This window comes from Gymnodraco acuticeps, unplaced genomic scaffold (genome assembly GCF_902827175.1).
Source record: "Gymnodraco acuticeps unplaced genomic scaffold, fGymAcu1.1, whole genome shotgun sequence".
In the NCBI taxonomy this organism is placed as follows: domain Eukaryota; kingdom Metazoa; phylum Chordata; class Actinopteri; order Perciformes; family Bathydraconidae; genus Gymnodraco; species Gymnodraco acuticeps.
Window position 1 is genome coordinate 2,310,113 of NW_022989894.1, and position 27,652 is coordinate 2,337,764.

The following is a 27,652-nucleotide window of genomic DNA, read 5'->3' on the forward strand; positions in this document are numbered from 1 at the left end:
CGAAAAAATAATATCAGCTGCTTACTGCTACATAAACAGCTCAGCTCTGAAGTGTTTGATCCATAAGTCCCTTAGTACAGGGAGAGGGGGCCCCAGAGAGACTGAACCATCCAGACATAAGCTTTGAAAATAAGCCACACATTTTTCTGTTGATTAGCTGATCCCATCTAGGTATTGGTCTGATGACAAATACAACCATTCTTGGAAAAGAGAGATGGACAATGTTACATCTCGTTGGAATTCAGAGGATCAGTATTGGTATCCTTCATAGAAATGCAGCTCACTGTATCAGTCAGTAGGAGTACAATGAGTTCAACTGAATTGTGGAAAATCAGCTGGTTGGTGTGCGTCATATTGCCTACACATAGAGAGTAGAACAACTATAATGTCCATACTGTATGTCATTATGGTCATGCCAATATAAGCTCTGTATAGGCTATTTGAATTTGAGTTGAAATGATTGCAGGCTTGTTTTTTTTCTAAAGTTCAGTCGGTTTCAAAATCTTTGCCGAACAATCCTGATGCTTTGATTTGTTTTCACTGCTACTCATCCAATGTCACCTTGTTCAAATGAATGAACGCCTAATTTTGGAATGAGCTTTGTTTTCATCCTTGACATTTTTTTCTTTTAGGGGTTTAACATATTGGTTAGCAATAATGGCATTCCTTCATCTTGTTCATTGTCAGAACTTCAGTGGGATTATGGCTGATGTGGGCAGAGGGCCATGGGGGTTATAATGAGACTTTTTCTTAGGGTAAACACTTATTTTAATGTTAACATCTACTGTTAACTGAATTGACAATGATGTACTTAACAATTATGGCGTTTATTGAGTTATCATCCGAAAACGAGGAATTCCATAACCACCAACTATGCTAACTACCAAAGCTTGATCTTTTCCATGCAGAGGTACATAAATAATACTGAAGCTATAGGCTAATCAATGTTTGTGACGCTTTAACAAAAAATTACTATAGTTGGCCAAGATATCTCCAGGTTGGATGCTGGTGCCTGCCCACTATGCAGCCATCATCCTTCTGCTCTGGAGAATCACACTGTTCCACAAAAAGTCCAGGGAACCGAATGAATAAACAGACAGGGACATGTCCGGGCATGCAAGCTTTGTGCTTTCTAAGAAATCTCTGGCTCTGGCTCTCACTATCGATGACTCACTGTCACACACTGTTACTCCCACTCCAAAGGCAGACATCAACCACCACTAACCCTTTTGCCCTGAAACACACACACTGAGAGACACACACACACATACACACACAATTTATGAAGGGAACAGACCTGGAACAGACACTACAGCAGTGTTTCTCAAAGTGGGGGGGCGCAGAGGCATGACAGGGAGGGTGCGAGAGACCAGGAAGAAACTTTTTTTTTAATTAAAAATCATAATTTGAAAAATTATTGATTCGAAAATAAGATGATATAGTACGAGTACGTCTGGGTCTCTGTGTTTCATACAAGCTCTGCTCTGTGTGTGTGTGGAACGAGCCATTTTGTGTGCGTGTGCGAGCGAGAGAGAGAGAGAGAGAGAGAGAGAGAGAGAGAGAGAGAGAGAGAGAGAGAGAGAGAGAGAGAGAGAGAGAGAGAGAGAGAGAGAGCGCACTGGTACCGGAGATCGTTGTTGTTAGCTTTTGGTGCTAGCGAGCTACGCTAACAGATAAAAGGAGCTTTTTCAACAACAAGGCTGAGAGGCTCAGTGAACTAAAGGACTCTGAGTGTTTAGATAGTTAACTTTAGTCTAAGTTATCTCAGTGGCCGGGTCTCAAACGTTTTGGTCACGATTAATGTAAACAATTATTTCCGAGGCACACGTTTATGATCATTATAGTTATAAGAAAATAAGAGAATAAATGAAAAACAGGTATGAAATACTATACTGTATGACAGTAAAAAAAGAATAAAGTTTAAAAGGGGAGTGATTTGTAAAATATCCATAAAGAAATAGTAAATCTGTTTACAGTTCTGTTTCATATGGGTGTTGAGAGATGTATCCATAGATCTCTTCATTTTGCTCTCAAAGTGCACCAGATTGATGCTTTTAACTTCAATATTTAAAAAAAAAAAGTAAATCTTCCCGGGGGAGCATGCCCCCGGACCCCCCTATGTTAGGTCCACTCCCAACTTATAAAAATAACACTTTACCCCTGCTTACACCTATATGATATGAGCTGATTAAAAGAGCCTTCATTGTAAGTCGCGGGTAGGCTACACTGTGTATTTTCGTGGGGAGTGTTGCCGTCGAAAATTCCACTGTAGCGCCCGGTACATTAATGGGAAACCCTAAATGATTGAGCACCCTCTATGAAACGTCAAGCTACCCCACAGCACCCCCAAAAGAAATCTCTGGCGCCGCCACTGAGCCTGCAACCCCGTTTTGAAGAAATGTGCAGTGCAGAACAGGCTCATTGCAGCCACTAATGCTGATAAGACACACTTTTTTGCAAAATATCAGCATTTTCTTTCTTTTCTTTTCATTTTTTTGCACAGATTGCAAAGTGGCAAAGTATTATAACTTATTGTTCTAGCAAAGGGATTGCACAATTGTATTATGTATTTATTTTTTTGATCACAGACTTATGGAGCATTGTTTTATTATCACTGTTCTAGCAAAGGAATGCTCACGTTCATATTGATGTATTTTAATAAATGTTAACTTGGCCCATTACGTGACTATTTCATTTCATTAGAGAGTACTCTTCCTCCTCCTCTCCTCTTACTCTTGCTTCCATGTTGGCTTCCATTGTTGCTGTAAGAAAGTACTCACCTGTGGTCTTTTCATAGTGCTAACATCCTGATTGATGCGCCAACAATTATGCTATCAGGTGTTTGGTCAGGTGGAACGTGTTTCTTGATCATTGGTCCATGTGTGAGGCATTTTGAATATCTGTGTTTTAAACCTGCTAACACGTGACTTTATGTCAGATTCCTGTGTCTTACGTGGAGAAACGTGTGCAGTGGTTTGCACAAAGTGTCATGTTGATTTGAAAATTGTGTGAAAAGCTGAAAACGTGTTTAGAGTTTTAGAGATTTGAGCCGATGTTTTGCTCTTTGAGTGTCAGTTCAAATACAGTTTTTGTCACTTTGCCGGATTTTGCCGATGTGTTTATGTGGATTCAAAAGTCGTAAATAATCTACAAAATGGAGGAGACCGATCTGATCGGAGCAACTGTGACAAATAATCCAACTGATCGTCACAGTTGCTCCGATCAGATCTGTCTCCTCCATTTTGTAGATATTTACGACTTTTGAATCCACATAAACACATCGGCAAAATCCGGCTTACTTTGAGCATGTGTTTTAAACAGTTTCATCCCTTTGTGAATTGTTTCCACTTGTGCCGTCCTTTAATTTCTTCATACAGCGGGAATCCAAATTAATTAATCCTGAGTCCAATAACCATCAAAGTCACTCCAATAGTGCTCCTTAATTACGCTTTCATCCTCCTTTAACAAAATACTTCACATTCATCCAGTTTGTGACAGTAGTTGTAGCATTTTTGAGACTTTTAAACTTTAATTACCGCTGTTGACAGTGCCTCACCATGATTAAAAATGGTGAAATGCAATGTAAAATTACCGAAAAAATACCAGCTCACTAAATGCAACCGCTCAAACCAACTACAAACTACTACCGCGGATCGCAGAGAAGGAGTCAGAGAAAGTTGCTCCACCATGTGACGTAATATGACGCGTTTGACGTATGACGTTAACAAAAAGCAGTTTTTAGTAGCAGAGCTCAAAACGGCTCCTTTCCCCTCTGAATTCCTGCCCTTATGTCTCGTAAAACATATCAAATCCTGCAATAACTTTTTTTAATTGTAATTTTCAGTCAATGTTAAGCAAAAAAAAAAAAACCTGCAAGTTGCTCTTTAAGGGTATTTCAGAGGTTAATCCTTCACAGCTGTTTACATCTGTATTATGTGTTGACTTTTACACTTTGAGTAAATTATCATTTTGACTGACAAAATATTAAAAGACGAGCTACAGAAGCTGTAAATGAACATACAGTACAGTGACATACAGTACTTAAGATGTTTTCTTCAATAAAAGTAAACAATTAGCCTAAGCCCCGAGCCTGTTTTCCATGTCTCAGGCTCGAAAATGACATTCCCAGAACAAATGACCATAACTACACTTCTAAAAGGGGAAAATGAATAATCTTTTTTTTTTCAAAGTGAGACACATTGGATTGACATATGGATCAACCTTCAGCCGCATTTTTTCTCGTTTTAATGCCATTGAACATAACTTTTGATCAGAATAACAGCTAAAGGTGAGCATATCTCCGTGCTTTGCTACCTAAAGCTACGTTGTGTGTTGTCTGTATTTGCTTACCCTGTCGCGAGTTCTGATTGCTCAGTGATGATATTTATATTTCTATAATCTGTGGAATCTCAGGATGTTAGCTAAGCTTGCTTGTGCGGATCCAATAAGTATATCGATCGATTTATATCGAGTTCGAGTTTAGTGCTAAGTGCATCGCTCAGGGCTCATTTAGACCCTTCTTGTGAGACTTGTGTTTTGTTTCGGTAAAAATAGTTCATATCATCAGTTAGCTGAGTTTATTCCCGTTAGGAGGGTATGACACATTCATAGTTTTTTTTAAATATTAAGAAGCCCTGAGACACAGTGTCGTAAAAAAAAAAAAAATGACCCGCCAACGGGGTCTTTGGGGCTTAACAGGGAAACTAAGAAACTAAAGATAAAGAATCTTACGATTAAGAATGGATTTACCCATTTAAAAAGGGTATTTAATGCATTTTTGGTGTTCAGATTGTAATCTATTGGTGCTTGACCACATCAAAGTACAGGTCTTAATCGTCTTAATGCATGAAAAATACATTAGGGCCAGATTGTAATCAGATCGCCAAAACCACCTTGTGCAAGTGTTTCTCTTCTGGATAACTAGTTGCAGTGTTCTGGAAATAAGAAATGAGGCAAGTTTGACAACCAGTCTTCATCCAAAAAGCTCAAGATCACTTTCCTTTCCTTTCACACGTCCTATAGTCATGGCAATGACTGGTAAATCAAAGCAATTATATAAACAGTACTCTTCATGCTTAGCGTGCAAACGAGAGGGGGATGTGAGATTTGGTTGTTTGAGCTGGACATGGAGATCAGATCTCAGCTGGGTCTCTATGGAAACCATTAATACCGGGTGTAAATGTTATCGGAGATACAATCTAGATACGAGATTGATTTTAATGTGAGGTGTAGAGAGGGTCAATTTGCCGAAAGTGTTTTATGTTGTGTAAAGTGTTAGCCCCAGGCAAGATAAAACTATGCAGATTTTTTAAAAGGACATTTGTTATTTTCTCTGCGCACAATTTCGTTTATTTTTTAACCGAGGTGTAAATGTTATAACAAAATAAATACTCAAACAGCTACATTGCACTTGTGGCTAGTGTTGATTTGACAGGTAAAAGGACAACCTTTGCCCTCTCTAAGGGCACTTGAGTTGTGTTTTGTTGGAGCTAATTATGTGATACACCAATGGATCATATTGTTTGATCCCTCTGATCTTGAGAAGTCAAGCAGATAAACCTTGCATGGCATGATGTAAACCAGCAAGCCCTGAGACTTTGTTTCTTTTAGAGACGGCTTCTAATAAAACCTTGGATCTGACCATAAAGTGACACATATGCTTTCTGTTATGGCTCATTGAGTTAATTCATACACACTTACACAAAAGCAAACATTTTGTACATTCTATTGCAAATGCGTTTTTGTACATTGTATGTATTGCAAATGTAATATATACAGTAGAACGCAGACCTCCTTTTGCACACCTCAAATGCCCACACACATGTTGGGGAACATAAACATCCTGGACCTTTCACTTCCATTAATCCATACTGCTGTTTTCAATCAACCAAGGATCCTCCCTTTTGAATGTCACTTACCACATGCAATTATCTTAACTATCTTGGGTGGTTTCCACCCCACCAACCCTCTCTTACCCTCTCCCTGAATCCATATCCATGTGTGTTCATTCTTGTTTTTTTTCCTTTAGAAACTTTTCTCCAGAGTATAGAGTAGCAGAGATTTATGAGAACACCGCCAGTCCTTCGATAATAGGTGCTATTTGTATGCAATAATGCTGATTAATGCATGTAGTGTAGACACACGTATACAGTTACACAAGTGCATAAGTTAACACACTTATCAGGATGTTATGCAAATAGTAAATAAGCTAATACCTTGATTTACAGTATGTTATTGGAAGTAAGTAATATGCACCATCACAGCTTGAAACGGCAGCTGTGTTATCCAGTGAGAAGCTGGCGCAGGCACAGTTAACAGAGAATCGGGAGCTGCCTAAAAACAGGGACCCCTTCCAAGAGGGAAAATAGAGTATAGTTGGTTTACACACAGAGCGTTTTAGACAAGCCCAGACTTGCCCTTGCTACACACACTGTTATGGTAAGCTGTTTTGATATGTATTAGCCAGACAGTACATTCATTACTGGTATTTGCAACATCAATTTGTGAAGTTAGTGATGTAATTCTATAATTATATTTTGATTAGTAAAAACTCAAATGTAGATATCTTTAATTTTGACCAGTTAGATTCCAACTATTTTGCCATTTATAGGTATTGGACTACTAATTACAAATATTTATCATTCAGTTGTACATATCATCTAACCGAATTTAACCACTTGTTATTCTAGTTTCAAATATCCACAAAAAAATTAGCACAGGTTCATACAATTAGTTTCAACATGATACACATTTGCGCTTGTGTGGCAAAGTGTCTAATGTGTATTATATGCGACAACAATAGCTGCATAAGGTCACATGCAGAGAAGTGGCCTCTTTGATTCTTTCATGTTTTATGTTGCCATGAATCCAGTGAGTCATGTTTTAAAGTTGAGTCAGTACCCAATTTTTTAGGTACTGATTTACAAATATTCAACAAAGGCAAACCTCAAATTACATTGTCATACTGAAAACTCTGAATTAAATGTGGATGTGGCTTTTCTTTATGTTATAAATTTGCTTTGAGTAGGAACAGTTAATTATGATTAAAAAAAACACAGCTATTTATAATGGAGACCTAGAAGCAATCACTAATATTAGTACATAGAATCGTACAGTACCTTCAGCCTCTCGTGGAGACCAGTGTCCAGAAGGGGCGCACGGTCGTGGGGAGGAGGAGTTGGAGGCATACTGCAGGAGGACTCTCCCCTCAGTGCATTTATCACACACTGATCCCACATCTCTAGGAAACCAACAGACAGGCACAGCAACCAACTTAGATACAGGCCAAACACCCAAATTGTAAACAGTATATTAAACATACAGTAATGTCAAATCATGTGACAAAGTTTTAAAATGGTGCTATAATTACTTGGCTACATTTTAGATGTCTGAGTCTGTAAACGATGAATTGAGCATTACATTTCACTACTTGTTATATGAACTCAAACAATAATCAATAATGTAATTCATCTGGGTCAACTTTATTACCATACACACCCGCATCTGTTTGGCAACCTATGTAGCTCATTTCACCTGTCGTAAAAGTGTCCAGAAATCGGTGGAAACCATTCCAGGGTGATGGAATTATGATGCTGCTCCACCACTTGGGGTGGCATTGGCACTGGAGGAGGTTTGGAGGCAGGTTGCCAGGTCTGATAGATGAGGTCCAGGTAGCAGTGCATCCTAGCCACCTGGTTCAGGGTGAAGGAGTCTGTACAAGCATCATCTGCAGGTGACAGAAGGAGGTGGTTAGTGTAAGAGGTGGAAAGTGTATTTTGGTTTGATCAGAGACAGCAAAAGGAAGTAAGTGTTAAATCATTCCACTTGTCTAGATCCAATGAATAAAATAAACCACCTGGTCATATGTAGCAGTTTTGTTTTTCCCAGTTAACTGTGACAACAAAATCATGTTTTAACTCTTGCACATAAAAGGTGTGCCCCCCGCTGCGTTTTTCCCATGAGATGTCCCTGCTAAATTCCACACCTGTCTCTGTATGCACACAGACTCAACAAATTCCTCCACGGTGATCCCTCTGTGTCAGTTGCATGTGAGCGGTATAACTGTAATGTTTTGCCTGGATAAGTAACAAAACATTATGTGGAGGCTCTCTCTTACCTGCATAACTCATGTAGTTGTTAAAAGGCGTGTGCGTGAAATGCCGACCGCCACATGTTTCGTTGCCAGGCTCAGGATCGTGGCACCCTTTGAATTTGGGGGTGGGGTTGGTGTCCGCACACAGATCTCCAGTCTCCATCGAGGGCTCCGTCTCCAAACACGCATCATTACACGAATCGATTTCTGATATACCTCGGAAGACGTGATAAAGCCCAAGACTGTGACCGATCTCATGGACCATTGTGTCAGTGTGACCAAACGTACCATAGAAGGAAGGGTTCAGCACAATTCCACCTAAGAAAAAGAGAAAGGACACACGATGTAAACAATGCATTTACTCACTAGTGTAGTGTAAAGTAATAGTATAACTGGAGTAAGATTCAATGCATTATTAATGTGCAACCTCAGCTTCGTTATCACATTCTTCTCTGTTGGAGCTGTGATTAAGAGAAAAACTGCTTGGGGCTTGAACTGTAATTACTCAAAATCAACTATCTAGGTTGCCAAAGAGAGGACGTGTGTGCGTGCACATATGTTTGTGTTGTTGTTTGTATTCTACCCAAATGTGTGAGGGCCTCTTTGTCCCATGGCCAAGTGGCAACCCCCACCAGATCTTCATCAGAAGAATTGGCAAAGAAGACATTCAGGTGAGTCGAGCCATCCAAGTTCAGAATCTCTTTCACCTCTTTCACATCCAAATAGGCTCTGGAAGATTAAAAGCAAACAAAGTATTTCACAATAAGTTAATAATAATAATAATAATAATAATAGATTTATTTTGTTAGCGCTTTTACAGGTGCTCAAAGACGCTTTACAGATATAGTGAAAAGAAAAGAAAGGAACAACAAATAAATATATAGTTAAAGTTAAAGTCAAATAATACAAAAACAATCACACATTAAAAGCCAGATTGAAGAGGTGAGTTTTAATGGCTCTACAATGAGAGTAGTCTTTTCACAGTAGATGCAGACATAACCAAGACAAAGTTATACAAATAGCAATTATTTTTTAGTCAAAAGTTATCTTTCAAGAAGATAGAACCCAGAAATAGGTCTCTGTCAATTGTAAGTATTTACTTAGTGTGTATTGGCCATTGCCATGGTCATTAAAATGAAAGTTTGTAGGGATAAGAGGAATAATTGACCGTGTGAGGTTGCAAACAGTAGGTGTTAAACCAATATGTCAAAGTGAATCGCCTTGCTCTCCCTAAGGGGGCCTGAAGTATGTTTTCACTTGGACATAACAAATAGATTGTTGGTAATGTCTTGTTTAGAGGTTTTGGCACACTGATTGGCACTGCAGGTCTGTACTGTGAATAGGGATGGTATTCATTCTGACCAATCATATATTTGTTGGTCAATCCATTAAATTGCATTGTATTCGCTGCTAATTTAGTACCTTGATTTACTTGAAAAGGGGGATTACAGACCATGCTGGGAAATGTGTTTTCTGAGAGGTGCTATAAGCAAATAAAAAGTATAATAGCCCAAACTATATGTATAGTATATCTCTTGGAGAGTGGCGTTTTTGTGGAAACACAAAATGCCAAACCACAATGTTATTTATGTCTATGATGTTCGATGTTTTGTGTTGGGAGACATTGAATCGTGGATAAACAGCACACGTCATGGGTGTCCTTTACTTTATTTCAACAAAGTGTACGAGATGTAATGGCAACCCACATAGATATCAAACAGGTGCTGGTGGGAATAAGACTGTATCAGTGGGACAAAGAAAACATATTTTTGTTATTTATGTTTTTCATGGTTTTAAAGGCTGACCCTTTTATATTCTACTTGAATGGACTACTGATGGAAATGGACAGTGAATGGTTCATGCCTGGCTTATTTATGATGTCATGTATTCAACTCTTAACACCAGCCTTAAATGAACAGAAACATGTATTGTACTGCATATTAGGAAGGTGATACTGCTGCCATGAAAACAAATCTACCGTAAATGCAGGAATGATATAACGTTTTCTGATACAGTATCATCTCAGATCAGTCTGACTCAGTTAAGTCAGCCTGACACTTTATGTATTTGTTCAGATATTCTGACGTCTCCCTCTCCATAATATGTTGTCTCTGCCCTGGGGAAGATAACTGCAGCTCTAATGACTGCAATCATTCAACACAATGAAATATCTTTCCAGCAGTGAAACTGTCACTCATTTTATGAACTCATCAAATAAGTTCCTCCCTAAGAGCCTTTCTGGTGGTCCTGGCAGAGCAGCTGAGCAAGCTTGATCCTATCTGATTACTAAATGATCTGTTTCATATGCTAAAGTGATAGTTTATTCATTTTCTTTGACTTTAAATACACAATGGATACACAGGAGTTTACCAGTAACAAAAACACGGCATTAGCCCCAAAAATGATGTGCGCTGTGTGCGCTGTGTGCGATGTGTGTTTTGACCTAATTTGTGTGACCCACTTGCCTGCCTAATATTTGGTATTTTGTATGTGTTTAGATAAGAACATGTAATGTGAAAACACTGAGGCTAAAACAGCATGCTCCTTTGCAAGGGTGTAACTTTGGTTTGAGAAGTGGTGGGGGACACAAAACAGGGGGTCCTCCGCAATGAAACATTGTTCTCGATTTAATTCCATTTCCTGCCTTTCTACATATTAGGGACTATGGTGTTAACTAATCCAAGAAAAATGTGTAGTGTATATAATGAGTGTGCAAACGTATCTATCCATGAACCTGTTTTATTTGTGATTACCTCACATCCTATAGGGGGGTCCGGGGGCATGCACGATTTTTTTCTTTAAATTTAAGTTAAAGGCATCAATCTGATGCACAAATTAAGAGATTTATGGATACAGCTCTCTCAACACTCATATGAAACAGAACTGTATATATTTCAATACTCCAAAAACCATTAGAATATGCTCACAACCAATAACACATCATTGATATACTACTCTCTCCTATCTTTATCTTACCTAGTCTGCATTCTTTCTTTTTATTTATGCATATTTTACTAATCACTCCCCTTTCAAACTGTGTTTTGAATTTTTTACTGACATTGGAATTATTTTTTAACTTATTTTGAACAACTATATTAAATAGATGGAAATATTTGTTTAGACCAAACCGTTTGAGACCCACTGAGATAACTTAGACTAAAGTGTACAATATAATCACTCAGCGAGTCCTTTACCTCCCTGAGCTGATGTTATCTCAGCCTCTCCTTATTGTTGAAACAGCTTCTAATCTCCGTTAGCTCCGAGCTAGCACCAGATGCTAACAACAACCCCCATAACTCTCTCTGTCTCTCTCTGTCTCTCTCTGTCTCTCTCTGTCTCTCCTCTGTCTCTCTCTGTCTCTCCTCTGTCTCTCTCTGTCTCTCTCTCATACAAAATGCGCTCCTGCCACACACACACACACAGACGCTTCTCTGTGACGATGACCACTTGCGTAAAAAAAAAAAGACATTTGAATAGTGGGGGGGAAACAAACGGGATTTTGAAAAGTGGGGGGGACATGTCCCCCCTGTCCCCAGTGGAAATTACGTCCATGCTCCTTTGTACCTGGTCCTATTGCAAGGAGAGTTTCCTCCCAAAAACCAGTACTATAAGTGATTTCACTCTTCTTTAGGTAATGTGTACTTTTTGATATAATAAAACCTTGCATCATGTAACAGAAACACTGTAATGTAATTGATAGTTGATAAATGAAGGTACTTTACGCTATTTAATGTATAGCAATTGCACGTTATGTACCATCAGTGACAATGCTTTAGCAAATAATAGAAACTGATTGATCATATCCAAGTTGATGCAGAATGAACTGCCTTACTGTTTGGATATCTTATAGTACATTTGGAAAGATTTTCCAAAAGATGTAATCCAATAGTGCAACGTTTCAATGTTCAGTTCTATCAATTATATACGTATATCATTAACAGTAAAGTCTGTCTGTTAACATTTTTAAACATTTTAGCAAATCAAAAGTTTAAAAATGGTGCCTTGTTTTTTGAAGTGCAGAGCAAATGTGTGCCACTTAAGTGAACTCAGGTTAATATAATGATAAAAGTGAACATCTCAAAGGCTCATGCTTTGTAAAGCTTAATATCTAAAAGTATGCTATTTCTATATGTGTAGAATTGCTGTAAATGTGTAAGGTAGAGTACAGTTTTACTGCACAATGAAACTTGATTTGACTTAATTAGATGTATTATGTGTTTAAGCTAAGGGGGTGAGGTTTTTATTAACAGAAGACATTTAACACATTTTCAAAAAACTCCATTCAACAAGATTCACTGACATGCAGAACAATTTATGATTAATGTTGACAATATACCCACAAAATTAGCAGCTCAGAGTAGAGAAGATAAAATGTGACATCCTGTGATTTCAGCAAAATTATAGTGGAGCATTTGGTTGCCAAAAGAAATGCAGCTGCGTAAGTGATACCACTTAAGGTTCAGTGAACCCATTTAATCCCATGGGTCACAAAAGTGACCATAAAACGTTTTCAGTTATAAGGCTCTAAGAATCTTACTGAATGATGTGTTGAAGCATATCTAGCATATATTTATTAATTAAAGGGTCTAAATATCATGTGCGTAGTATCACATATTTAGTGTAAATTATCATATAACCAGAGATGTTAACTTTCTGGTTGCACCATGAAAATAATGACTGCATCATAGCTCCTAGACCTAGACAAAAAGTTAAGTTATAAAATGTGTCAAACCGTGAGGCATATGGGCTACAGCAGGAGTTCCTTGCATGTGATTGGCTGAATTGATATTTGCATAAACAAGCAGTTAAAAAAGATAAGATAATAACCTCGTCAAGACTACAATGTCAGACCTGCAGAATCTACTTTCTACTTTAAATGTAAGCATTGAACCAAGGTGTCTCATTCTGTACATCCAATGAAGTCTAAAGGAAGCAGTTTCAACGTCAGTGTCCCTGGTGTTTGGAGATGTTCTGGAAGAATGTACACATGTAAGCTAACTCTAATCTCTTTTTTTCATTACATCCAAACAACATTTTGTTGTAGGGGTCTCTCTGCCTCAAATCACAAGTCAGCTGCACCTCAAAACACACATTTTAAATAAGGGGGTGTAGTAGCGCATGCTTTCTTCAAGCCTACTGTATGCGAGAGCAACCGGGGGCAATCACTGGGGCCGGGTTTAAGGAGAGACACTGAGAGAGAACAGATGATATAAGGTCCCTCTTCCTAATAGTTTCAGGAATTTCATTATTTCCTCAGAGGATATTTGTCCAGAGTTTTTGGACATGCTGAACGAATGAGTCAGCAATGAAAAAGTTGGGTGATAAAAACAGTTCTTCTCTATGGTCAAAATATAACTATTATGAGTTCAATTATTCAGTGTAACATGATAGATTGATGAGCAAATGCAGAAAATATGCATATACATACATGAGGTGCATGTTTTTGATTTCAGAACATTTTAAAGATTTGCTGCGACTGCAGTACGCCGGTAGTAGATGATTTTATTTGGAGGGTGTTAAATAATCTATCGTTCCATCTGTCAATCCAGATCTTACTCAAAACTTCTCGGCAATAACCCTTCACCAATAACCATGTTCTCTCTCTCTGCCTCCTTCACACACGCCTCAACTATTTCCACATCCCATAGCCCCGTTCCCGACTCTTTCTTCCCATCAAACTTTTTTTTAACCAAGATGAGCCACTTGGGAAACACATGATTTTCCATGTATTGAACCACACAACTTTTCAGACATGTCCTGGGGAATACACAGTCTTTATAAAAAATAAATAAATGAAAAAAGATGAGTGAAAGAACTAGGGAGTAAAAGAGAGAAAGAAAGGTAAGGTGTGTGCAGAAATCTAGCTTCTCTGAATTGAAGTGTCCATGCAGAGCATCTGTGGTAGGGAGCTCCAGGGGTGCGCTAAGCAGCTCAAACTGCTGTGTTAATGCTTTTATCTGATATATATTAAATGGGGGATTATGACCTCATCCATTTACACCCATATATAATTCACATAAGCCCATAAGTGTGCCTTGTATACATATGTCTGGAGCAGAATACTGTGAAAGCTGGGGTGAACTGGCATTGCAATGATAGTCTTACGGCCAAGAACACTTTTAAAATTGGAGGGGGCCCTCAGCTCCTCTGTCATCGAGTCGGTCAACACCACAGCCCCGAAACCCATCATTCATCTCTGCCTTTATTACTATACTTGTACTCTCCTCTTTAACCTTCCATCTTACTCTGCTGATTATTTGTCTCCTTTCCAAGGAAGACACATTGGAACTGTTTTAACGCTCAGATTCCAGAAATCCTGCCGTGACTGCTTTTTGCTGAGAGAAGAGTTTGAACAAGAAGGATTTGGAGAAATATGGAATGGACGACGGGACGGTCTGAACCTCAATGACCCCAAAAAGGCACTATCAACTAAATTCCCCAGTGTGTCATATTTTTTCAAAAGACCACCTACAGTATCTGGCTACATATTATCCCATCAAAGCCAGATGCAACTCCCCTACCTGTCTAGTGGCCCGAGTACAGCCCCTCCTTCCTTATTTCTCCCTCAGTCATCTAGTCAAGCCCAAAGACATCTATAAGCCCCATGCGAGCACAGGTGAAAGATCTGCAACAGGTGCTTTTAGAAGTGTGCTAGCACCGCTATGGTTTTAAAGGGAAAGTGCAAACTCCTGGTATTTACGCTCAAGCACTCCATTATGTTTTATGGGACGGGGGCTTAAGGTTTAGACGACCAACTGTAAAACACCCAAGTCAAGGAAGGGCCCTGGAGGTTAGCTCCGCACTCTGAGCTAAAATACAGCAGAGAGAGGAAGTGAGGGAAAGTGAAAGGGTGGTCCATCCATTAACCTGCCACAGTAAGAGGTATTGACTCAGGAGGGGGGAGAGACAGAGGCCAAGGTAAAACAGATGACCGACTCTGATAAAGCCAGGCCAGGACTTCATTTCAGAAGAAAAAGTATTGGTCCTAATATCTGCCTGGCTTTGTGCATCTATCTTGCTTTAGGTTTTAAGAAAAAAACCATTTTATTATCAGTCGCTGACCAAAGAAATTGTAATCTGATGAGTTCAGATATTTTGGGAATGGTTTTCCGTCTAGTTTGTTGGATATTAAATTGAGCCTTCATTGACATTCAAACAAACACAAAATAAACTTTTACCATTTGCGCCATTTGTTTTCTGACTTTCTGCACTCATGTTAATTCACAGTGTATACATTACAACCACAATGTTAGATTCCCCTAACTCCAGACATAAGAATGTAAAGGATAGATAATGTCAAATACCACCAAAACCATAAGAATTGTCAAAACCAAGGGTTGTGAAAACAATGCAAAAATATTTCCCTAAGGCAAATGTGGAGGGGGGATTATTATCAATGGTATTTCAGAGGAGAGACTGTTTCAGGACCGCAGAGCTGCCTGTGTCCTGTGTTAGCCAGGTTTTTTGAAAACACTACTTGTAAGTGGTAACAGGCGCGTACGCTGCAAAAATAAATGCAGGACCTCACAACCATTGTTCCCCTGCAAACGCAGTACATTGTTCATCCAGAATTCCAGAATTCCATAATTAGGGAGGAATGTCAAACTGTTTGTAGTGTAGCTCTCTGCAAGTCTCTTCAGACATACCATAATCAAAGCAAAATAATCAACCACTCAGGGAGATTATATCTATTTTTTTAAACTAAGAATTCTCTTGTCCTCGTTATGTCTGTCTCTTTCTCTTTCTTGCTTGTATCCTTCCTTTCAAAAGCCCATCTTTCAAACACCCCAGGGAGGTCTGAACATTGCAGCGGAAAAGCGTTTTGCCAATGGCTGATATCTAAATGAAGTAGTTTGCCTGCCACTTGATGAATGAGCTTCTATTGATGACTAAGCTGGAAGGGATATGATGGGAATTGAGAGAGTGAAGCAAAGTCAAAACCCACCTGCTTTTCCCTTCTGATGTTGATTAGATGTCATTATTTAGCTATTTTGCAGTCATTTAAACAATAGCATAGTGCCAAACAGACAATGCTTCCAGCTTAACTGTGATTGAAAACAGCCGGGTTTCCTTTATTCATGCTATCAGAAGAACCCAAACAATCCAGCACACTAGGTCTAAAAGTTGTTCTCCCTTTCACATGACAGTGGCAAGAAATCCTTACAAACATCTGAATTTAAGTCATTTGTGTCTCTTTTTCTCGTGTAACCATAAAGACCCCTGCATGTTCCACAAAAATGTCTCAGTCTACTGTGTAGGGTTTCAGTGTACCAAGAAACAAACAACCCTGCTATTGGAGGTCTGGCACAAACCTCATTACAGCCAATTCCAGAGATGTATTCTCTTTGCCAGCTTTTACTCATCATCTACAAGCCACAATGACATTACCACAAAAACAAAAATGTGCATGCATTTATGAAGGCATCTGTATAATCCTAAAGTAGCTGCATGAAACCATATATTGCTTGCTTGACGTACAGTACACCTAGGAGATACTGTAGTACTGGTATTCACATGCAAGCTAAGGGAACTTTTCTTTCAATGTTTTTCCTGGAAAAATTATTTCTGGCACCCCTGTTTAGGGACCCATACCTGCCTCCCCAGGAAACATGTCTTTCAGTGGTTTCCTGGAGAGAGTGGTATGTCTTTGAAATTATTTCCATAGCTACAAGCAAAAAAAAACATACTGGACTCTCTTTTCTGACCTGTAATTGCCCTTACACTCTGTTTACTATGTCACTCTTTCCAAACCAACTCCCTTCTCCAATCAAGTCAGCTTAATTAGGACCTATGGGTATAGGAGACATAGAATACAGAAAAAGGAGAGTTGTTGAAAAATTGATACATAAATGAGTGATCTGGCCTGTGCATTAGCTTCAAGGAAAGTCATCCGGTTGAGTTTGTTTTGCCCTGCTTAAGTGTGGAACACTGATTGAACCCGGCCAAGGCTAGATTGGACTAGCTGCTCCCAGAGGATTTCCTAGGCCACACAGGCGGGGAGTTATGTTACACTCAGCCTCAGCCCAAATGGTCAGGAAACAGTAGGACTAGACATTAAAACATCTCTTCAGGGACACATGTATGGAAAGATTTGTTGTCTGGTTTACTCTAGACATGTGAGGCCATGGTGTAGAGTTGGTTTACCAAAATTATTCAATCATGTCAACCAAAAGAATGTATCAAATTAGGCAAGGAATGCTGTGGTTGGATAAAGCTTTTAGGGGAATGTAAGTATTTTGTTTATTAAACAACGACCAAAGAGGATTACCAGTGCCACAAACATGGTAACATGCAAAATGTGAAGAGTGTGATCTTACTTGTGTGGAGACGAGCGGTTGAAGCATGTCTTGGTCACATCAGTAACATTAGGGTTACAGCAGTCGCCGAGGTCATAGAAGAAGTTTTCCCAGTTACATTCAGGGTCACACACACCATTTCCCTGCTTGTGCTCAGGGCAACGGCTCCGATACCCAGACATACAGTCACCTGCATCATACCCTGTCAGCGGGTGGTTGCATTCTGGGTCGCATGCATCATCGCCAACTTTGCTGATATCACAGTTAGCTAGAATCAGGCGGTTCCGAAGGGAGGAGTTGGTCACATTGTGAACGCTAAGCTCCCAGCTGATGTTATAGGGGCTAAAGGCATCATTTAGCTGCTGGTGTTGCAGGCTGATCTGGTGGTCTGATACAGTTGGCTTTATCCGTAAATCGTCCCAAACATTGATGACACGATAACGTACTTTCTTCGGTCGACGGAAGTTCCAAAGGTTGTTGTAGTTCTTGATGACCTGAACATTGTCGCAGACAGTTTGACCACAAGATGGCGGGTCCAGTGTTGTGTCCAATATTCCCTCAGAATTAACAACTCCAACACCACCCAGGAATCCTAATCGTCCGCCTCCCCCCTCCTCAGGCTGAGGAAAGCTACCATCTTTTACAGTCAGCCACTTCCGGCCTGGGTGCTCAAATGTTTCACGTATGACCAGCTGAGGTAGATCTTGGGGGTCCTCGTGGCCCTGCATATCCCTGATAATCTGCCTCTGCCCTCTGGCCTGCCTCCATAGGCCCACCCTCTCCACTGCCCCCCTGTAATTATGATTCAGTGCGTTCCCCCCAATCATCAGCACTTTGCACTTTTTGGTCAAATGGCTGAAGACATCGCCCGATTGCTCGCGACTGACACCCACTTGGGCCCCATTGACAAAGAGCTTCATGTATACACCGTCATATGTGACTGCCACATGTGCCCATTGGTTGGGTCCATAACGAGCATTGGAGTGGATGGAGGTCACTTTGTGGGCACGGTCCGTTTTGAGAGAAAAGAAGAAGCGGGGATCACGATTCCCGTGTTCACTAACCGCCTGGATGCCAAGCAACCAGCCTCGGTCACTAGAGGCGTAGAAACATTTGTCGTATAGACCTGGAGAGAGAATGAAAAAAAGAACCAATTAATATATGCATTCCTTTATTTCCAGGCATGAATCTCACCCTGAACATCAGAAAAAATCTGCAGCAATGGCTGACACTCTACTGATACTAGATGTACATATGATCCTTAATGTTATTTGTGGTTAATATGCCAATTAGATTTCAAGGTATGCTTTTTTATCACCCAAGTAGGATTTAAAACATTTTGTTGGGATAAAGGAGTGAATGTATTAATATGATTGTTTATTTTTGTGCAGATCTGAGTGCATGTTGTCCTGGAAATTGGGTTGAAGTGCATTTTTAGCTAAGGGAGACCCCATGGAAATCTCTCTGTATAGGCGTCTTGCACACACTGAGTTTATTTAAAGTCACTTGTGTTAATGTTCCTTGCCAGTGGGGTAGCCAGTAAAGGCTAGTTTTTGCTAAAGCCTTGTTTTTGTAGAGGCACCAAAACACCTTTTTCCTGTTGCACTTGGTATGTCAGATTCAGCATGGTAATGTGTTTTCACATCTTAGGGGATCTCTGAATGTTAACTGTTTGTTTGTTTAACACTTGTTGAGGTACGTGTGTGAAGGCGCACAAGTGTATGCCTGTGGTGCGTGTGTTTTTTAATGTATGTTCGTCCAGTCAGAGTGTGCAAAGATTCCATAGCACCTTGTTGTGCCTTACAAGCATGTGAAAGTCTGTGTTCGCAGGTGATTCTGGGGAGAGAGCAGGACTCCGCTCTTGTGACAGGAATACATTCCTGGAATTTGCTAATATCATGGTAACATTTCTAACCATGAGCTTTCTGGGAATTATGTCCATTTGCAAAGAGACACCTAATCTGTGACATCCACACTCAGCCCATATTGGTATTGAGTGTCCTTTGCAGTTGATTCTAGGATATATGCATCAGATGCCTGTAAATACCCTTCATATTGTTCTGTTCTGACTTTAGTATGGTCTCAAATGATAAGCTTATTATCATTATGATGATCACATCTTTGCCTCAATGCACTTGTTCACTCAAATGCCTTTGTTCCCCATCGATTAGGCTACCTGAGCCTGCAATAAGTGGCTGGCTAATGGTAATTGCACGGACATCTTGCTAACTTTGACCTGTTTCTAATTAGATGCGCACTCCAGTATGCATTCATTAACTTGGTATTTCAATGGACTAATGTTCAAAGAGCGAGGCTTGGGTTCAGCGTCAAGGTCAGTCCTTTGGTGGATGACGTTTTCAGGCTTTCCAATACACTGGAAGGAAAAAGCCGTCCATCTGTCAGCCAGTGCACTCAAGGCTAAAAGGTGTGCTAAAATGCTCGTAGGGCTCCTAGTGTAAACAGCTGTCATAATTCTGCCATGCTCAATTAATCTAACACACAACACTTTTCCAGACCCTGCACTGTGACTCCTCTGGCACACACAAACACACCTACACACACATATGCACATACTTATACTGACTTGTGTTTACAGTATACATGCTCATGAAGAAATACATACAATCCCATATTCGCAGACAAATTGAAAAGCTAAACCACATATTTTTGTGTCTATTCAGAATCCCCCATAGACACGCAGGGATTTGCATGTGCACACGCTACAGAGAGCTGTTCCTGTCAGGTTCAAAGGCAACTTTTCTAGCACTTGGCCTTTGTCTTCTTCCAAGAAAAACACAGTCAGGATAAAAGAAAAAGTCAAAGAAAAAACACATACACACAAAAAGAAAAATGTCACAAGGACTTGATAATAAGCAGAGCGGAAGGGAACAATGAATACGCCGTTTACTTTTGAGCTGTTATGGCTCTAAAAGGTCAAAGTAAGGCACTTCATAGTCATACTAAAATGACTGCTACAGCAGTTTCCCTGTGTAGAAAATGGAAAGTTCCAATGATACTATAAACCCAAACTTTATAAACATAGAAAGTATATTGATTATAAAAAAAAGTCATCACATCACTTGAAAACACTCTACTTAAAATATTTGACTTGGCTATCAAGCTTCAGTCTGAATGAGTTTAACGTAATGCTGGTTTCATTGAGGGATAAATGATCTGCCAATAGTTGCAAGTTCAGATGTGATAAATTAATACCACTTTTTATGAACTGTAACTCATACTGGAACACTGTCATCCCACAAAACCATAATCCAAGGACATTAACTGGGATGTATTGGAACCCAACTAACTCTCTCTATGGCTCAGTGAAGCAAAGTGCATGACCATGATGACTGAAACATTTATAGTTGAGGTAGTGATTGATTGCTGAGATAAGTGTAGCACTAAAGTCTAAACTCCCTCTTGAAACTGTAACCACATGCAAGGTAATTACCCATCTCCAGGATATATATCTTTCCTCTTAGTGTCCTAACTAACATGATGACTTGTTAATGAAACCGGAAGATTACATTTTCAAGTATCCATGACAAAAAATATGAGCAAATAAAAATGTTTTGGAAAAAATGGTCGCATGTATTATCAAACTAGCATGAATGCACCAAAAATATCAGTTATAGCAGCGATCACACAAGTGTGTGTGTGTGTGTGTGTGTGTGTGTGTGTGTGTGTGTGTGTGTGTGTGTGTGTGTGTGTGTGAGTGAGTGCGTGTGTGTGCAACGTGTGTGTGTGTGTGTGTGTGTGTGTGTGGTGTGTGTGTGTGTGTGTGTGTGCGTGCGTGTGAGTGTGCGTGTGTGTGTGTGTGTGTGGGTGCGCGCGTGTGTGTGTGTGTGTGTGTGTGTCTCTAAAAGTGTTATGAATGTTTTTGTACCTGGGATCAATTCTAGCCACATGTCACTGTCACACTCGGGAAATGACAGCAAAGGAAATACTTTTTCCCCATGGGTTAATTCAAAGATCAAGGTGAGCCACACATGCAGGGTCGGCTCCAGAACAAATCGAATGGGGGGGAAATCATTTACCAAGGGGGGGCACACACTGCCGTCAACAACCAACACACAAACACCAACGCAACTTCAATTAAAAAAAACATGCTGTAAAGTCTATTGTCTTTCACACACATTGCAGGAGTGTAGTGCTATTGTATAGCGCACCTATGACTTCTGCATACATGCACGGTTGTGGCACGACCACCAAAGCAGAAACATATAAGGACAGAGGGTGTCGTTTTCTCATACTGATATTCTGCACAAACTGCGCTGTTGTATTTGTTGTAAAGTGTCTTTACTGTAGGTTATTTTTTATTATATGTACAGCACTTTGGCTCGACCAAAAATCGTTGAAAAATGTGCTATATAAATAAAACTTGATTTGATTTGATATGGACATAGGCCATCATATGAAAAGTGTGCAAATGTATTTAGTATCCTATCCATGTGAACATGTTTTAGGTGGGAGTGGACCTAACCTCTAGGAGGGTCTGGGGGCATGCTCCCCCGGGAAGATTATTTTTTAAATATTGAAGTTAAATGCATCAATCTGGTGCACTTGGAGAGCAAAATGAAGAGATCTATGGATAGCCTACACCTCTCAGCATCCATATGAAACACAACTGTACACAGATTTACTTTTTCTTTATGGATATTTTACTAATCACTCCCCTTTTAAACTGTATTCTTGTGTTACTGTCCAATAGTATTTCATACCCGTTTGTCATGTATTCTCTCTTTAACAACTATAATGATCATATAAAGGTATTCCTCGAAAATACTTACATAAATGGTGACCAAACCGTTTGAGACCCACTGAGATAACTTACACTAAAGTGAACTATCTAAACACTGAGAGAGTCCTTACCTCACTGAGCTGACGTTATAAGATCCTCTCAGTCTGACAGGAGAGGACTCTCCTCCACCTTGGTGTAGAAACAGCTCTTTATATCCGTTAGCATAGCTAGCTAACCAGATGCTAACAACATTCCACGTTACCACTCGCGCACTTACAAAATTTGCTCGAGTGCCACACAGAGCCAAGCTTGAATGAAACACAGAGACCCATGTACTTGTACTGTACTGTATATCATATTATTTTCGATGGCTTTACTGTATAATCAGTACAACAGATGAACAGATCGCCACTGGGCTTTCATCTAAACACACAGCCACGTAATGATAACAAAAAAAAGGTCGGGGGTCATTGGTCAAGCAACACACCAATCAGAGAGCAGCAGTGAGCACACCTGTGTTTTATATTTGTATTCTTTATTTCTGATGTATTTCACACAAAAAACCTTTAGTAGAAACGTTTTCACTTATATGATTAAAAAAAGAAAAAAACGGCAAAGTGGCAAGTCTTGCCAACCCTGCGTTGGGGGGGCACAGTGACTCATTTGGGGGGCATGGCCCGCGAATGACCCCCCATGACGCCGACCCTGCACACATGTATGGTTTGACCACTCATCTCTGGAGAATGAAGTAGCAGTTATTTATCCCTGGACAATCTCTTTTCAGCTGAAAAGTGGTTCTGCTCTACTGCTCTAAGAAATGGTATTGTATATCATCATTGTTAAATACAAATCTAGGCTCACTGCTCACACATCGACCTACTTCATAAGGTTACCTGTTACATTGCACTATTGTCTTACTCTTAACTATGTACAACTTTGCCCAGTTTTTTTCCTTGTTTTAACTGTTTTTCGATATCTTGTGTATGTGCATTGAGAGCAGCTGAGTCAATGTTCTTGTGTGTGTACCTTGGCCAATAAAGCTAATTCTGATTATTAAACAATTTCATTGTACCGTCAGATCCGAAGGCGCACATAATGCCTTTTGAGTAATTGTTAATTTGAAGTTCCTCCTTTATATTTATGAGCAATTGATCAATTACAACCCTTTCATCTTTTTGTAAGGGAAGACATTGCGCAGAGTTATAGGAATCGTGTGTGCAAGACAAAACTCAAAAACAGAGACAATAACAAGGATACAAAAGTACCAGAACATTCATGTGCTGCCAGCAGTTTCTTTTTAAAGCCAGAGACTTTGCTCGCTTTATGAGTGATAATTCCCTACCAATTGCATACAAAACCACAACCCAAGTGTTACGAAAAAGAATCATTGAAATCTGGAAGACTCTAAGAATAAAAAAGACAGATACAAATGCAGAAGGATATAGAAAGAGAGACATTGTGGTGGTCAAAACAACACAGTAAAAAAAAAAACAGCTGCTGCAAACAACACTCTCTGCTTGGATCAAAACAAGGGGATGGAGCAATTTAGAGGCACTGGGATTTTCTAGGCCTGAATTGGATTTAAAAGATTAGGCTTTGTTGAATTTGTTTGATCATCATATTTGCTAGCTTTATAGGTCCTCTCTCTGGCACACTAGTGGGAGCGTGATGGGAGAAAGTCTTAAAAAAAAAACAAGATTATACATGGATGGTAATCTCTAGTAAGGACAGGCCATTAAAAGATGGGGGCGGGGCATCACAACAACACCTGTACATAATAATGTCATGCAATACCATGTCCGTAACGTCTATAAAGTGTATTCTCTGTAGGAGATTGTGTTCTCAAGGTGTTTATTTAACTCTATGGACATTGTGTGGCCTTTGTTAGTGTTGTTGTTGTTGTTGTTGTTGTACTGGATTGCATAATACTGTACAGATGTTGCTGTTATTGTGTCCATCCTCTGTAAATATAGGAGTCCCTCAGGTCACAACAGACCCTCTCAACCTCCTATCCCCTAGTTTGAGACTCTGAAAAGGGATTGGTTTTGCAGAGCATGTTCCTGCCAACTGGCTAGCACTACCGAAAAGTGTATCTCAATACACACACAAAAACACACACACATAAGTGATTATGTATGTATTTTTTTTGGGGGGAGGGGTTGTTTTGAGAGAGCCAGACAGAATAAAATAAAAGGAGCAAGTCAATTTACTCATATGGTTTAGTCCCCATACGTGCAGACTGGCATATGGAGGCTTAGGAGGACTGCATGGGTTCAATTCAGTTCAGTTCAAATGCAGCCATCTGCACAAGTACTGTAGCAGGCAATGAGTTGTGTATGCAACGCTCCCTATCGGCAAAGAAAGGCAACAAGAAACCCTGTCCTATACTGTAATGCACAAAAGCGCTATTGGTCAAAACAGATGATGCAGAACAGTTTTCAACACCTTTCTGGAGCTCTTTTACGCATGGCAGGAGGAGAAAAAGGGCTACGTACAGATGACATCTACAAAGTGTCAAGCTTTCCTCTAACCACGCGGATCTACTATAATGTACTAGTAACCAGCTCTGCGCCGTCAGTGGACAATTATGCATCATATCTGATGGTGCCGTAAATTAGAGACTCGCCAAATAACGCATGCTTTTGTAAAACAGTCTGCGTGATGGAGGGACTGTCCTAAACACAACGAGCACAATAAATGCACACCAATACAGCACAAACACACACAGGACATATTTGGCCATGAGGGGAAACCCATGGTCTCCCAGTACTGTCCCGTAACTCCGGTAGCCAATCCAAAGGTGTCGATGTTGGGGGACACTCAAGCTTGCGGCTTGTGCTGAGCGCTTTGAGATCCTATACAGATATCTTCCGCTTTGTGCCTGACATGACGTGCTCGCTCACAAAGTTTGGACCATTACATCATAGTTTTAAAATAGCCAAATCGGTTCAGAGAAATTACATTTTACGCACAGTGACATCAGCTGCCTGTCAAATTATGCAGCAGCCTATCTGCTGCCAGTACTCCTCAATTTAATGATAATAACCAACATAAATCATTATTCTGAAGTGCAGAAAATACAGAAAAAAATATTTTTGGAAATTCAATCATTTTTGCAGCAAATGTTCTCTCTGTTTGTAGGGAAAACTTAATTTGATCAAAATCTTGAGTGACCCTTGTGTGCACTACCTTAAATATCCGCTGTACTAAAAGAGCATTACATCATTGTCTAGTCTGATAGATGAACTCATTTTCAACTCCCTGAAACTGCATGTTGTTTTATTTCAGACTACATGTGGGGTAAAATATAGCAAATATGCATGTTTAGTTATAATAGTCCAATGTAAACTGCTAGTTTTGGAGTTCACTAATACAAGGAGTTGTGTTGATAAAAGGATGGAGAATGTGTAGAATATCCTACCTGCAATCACTGTGGGTGATCGTTGACCTCCCTCCGGTTTGATCCACATCTCCAGAGTGAAATTTCCTCTTGGTATCTCCACGCCAGGCTTCAGCCGCAGCTGATCTCCCCTGCCGGTAAAATAGACAGCTTTGCCCCGATCCGGAGAGTTTTCCTCCGCCTGAGAGGAGCGCCGACGCTGGCGAGGAACCCGTCGCTCCAAGCCGGGCAAAGAGCGTTTGCCCCGGGGCAGACGTGTGGCACAAGCCCCTGGGATGGCTTTCGCCTCCCTAATGCGCACCAACTCCCTCTTGGATCTCCGGACTGTCCCGCACTCTGATCCAAAACACAAGATGAGAATCACCAGGCAAGACACCCAGGGAGATGTCCAAAGTTTCATTTTTCGGGAGAGGAAATAGCAAAAAAATACAAAAAAAATTAAAGGGAAAAAAATTAAAAGAAACAACGGAATACTACAAAAAATGTATGTCCAAAATGTTCTCCTCTTTAGAATCCTCGAGTTTTTCCTTTTCTCTTTTTTTTAAAGCCGTAGAATGTCAAACCGTAGAAACTGTCTAAATAAACCCATAAAGCTATGCTGTTTTTCCCTCTTTATAATGCTAAGCCACGACCCCCTCTCTTAAGCAAAACTACTCTGGAGACATTCGGGGGACACAGGAATATTTGATTCATGTATGTGTTCCACGGTGCCTTTTCAATGGGTCCCATTTAGCCAAAGGGATGACTAATAAGTAATCAATCAAGAGGGGGGTCCGGCCGATGCCCCCCTCATCCCCTTTTGACGGTAGGAGTTACTCGCAGAAATCCACAGTTGTCCGCCAAGCTCTTGTCACACCTTTTTGTTGTTTCCTTATCCTACCCGTAAAACAGCATAAGAAATAGCACATATTAAATTCCAAAGAAAAGTGACAACAAACCGACCTCTCATATTTATTACAGAAAACAAGAGGTAAATTGTGATAAAAAAATGCAATCCAAACTTCCCCTTGCCTGTATGCCTGTACAAAAGTTGAAATGCACTATAATATCTGGTAAGGCGAATGAGAGAAAGAGGGGAAGAGAGCTGCAGAAGTAAGCATCGCGGTCCTCATTGATGCCTGGAGCAGAAACACTTGGAGCAGTCGGAGCTCGCCGTCCGCTTTACAGGCAGTTTCTCTCTAAGTCTGTTTAAGAACAACTCATGTTTCAAATGTTCCGGGGCTGTGTTTTTTTTCAAAGTGGGAAGTCACACAGGTAGGCAACTCTCACTGACGGCAATTCTCTTCATGCCACATAGGGATAAGATGGTGTTTACGGAGTTTGAAAGGCGTATATGTATCCCTCTAGCGGTTACTATTTAAACAATCCAACACTGCCATAACACATGGACCATAACTAAGCAGCCTGAAAACATGAAGGAATTATTCCAACCCCCCCCGCCCCTCCTTTGTTGATCTTTCAAATCAAATCAAATCAAATCAAGTTTTATTTATAGCACATTTATAAACGATTTTTGGTCGAGACAAAGTGCTGTACACAGGGGCTTCCCAAATATTTTTGTCACTGCATCCTGGTAAAATAAAAATATAATGTAGCCTATAATGTTTGTGTCTTTGACATTATCGCTGTGCCCTGTACTACGAAGCCAGTTCAACAGACCCTGGATATGTTTGAGTTATCTTAACTAACCCTAACAAACGAGATCTCGCTAAGCGGTCCTACGACGCTGGTTATCAACTCGGTAAATCAAGCCAGGGTTTCTCTCTCCAGCTGAAAGCGTTCACGTGAAAGGGGCGGGGTTAGCAACATTTGACCAATCACAAACAGGGACAACTCAGAGCCGTATCTGGGACAAGTGTACTGACAGCGCAGTGTCATACTTCATTAATGAAAAGTAAACTAATATTAGACAAATATGAACTTTAAACGTCCATGATTTAAACATATAATCCAGGATACAAGCCACATAATTGCACCTGCAAGGTGAATATAACAACTGGTTAAAAAAATAAACGATCGAGTGTTTGAAAGCGTACAACAGTTTTATGATATCACTGCCCCATCTAGACACGAGTGGATCTGACTTTAATTACATTTGAGTTGAGTGTTTCGTCAACCTAATG

At 40.0% G+C, this 27,652-nt stretch overlaps 1 protein-coding gene across 2 annotated transcripts in view; it reads right to left on the reverse strand.

The window, feature by feature from the left end:
- The window catches only part of pappaa (pregnancy-associated plasma protein A, pappalysin 1a), a 100,450-nt gene extending 73,759 nt beyond the window's left edge, over positions 1-26,691 (reverse strand). For both annotated transcript variants that reach the window (XM_034205062.1, XM_034205052.1), the window contains exons 1-6: positions 25,551-26,691; positions 17,410-18,514; positions 8,676-8,821; positions 8,117-8,410; positions 7,534-7,726; positions 7,119-7,240 (exon numbers count right to left, since the gene is read on the reverse strand). In XM_034205062.1, the coding sequence (XP_034060953.1) occupies positions 7,119-7,240; positions 7,534-7,726; positions 8,117-8,410; positions 8,676-8,821; positions 17,410-18,514; positions 25,551-25,929 (2,239 nt within the window). In that variant the 5' untranslated portion in view covers positions 25,930-26,691. The remainder of the gene's footprint in view (positions 1-7,118; positions 7,241-7,533; positions 7,727-8,116; positions 8,411-8,675; positions 8,822-17,409; positions 18,515-25,550) is intronic.
- Positions 26,692-27,652: the final 961 nt, after the last annotated feature.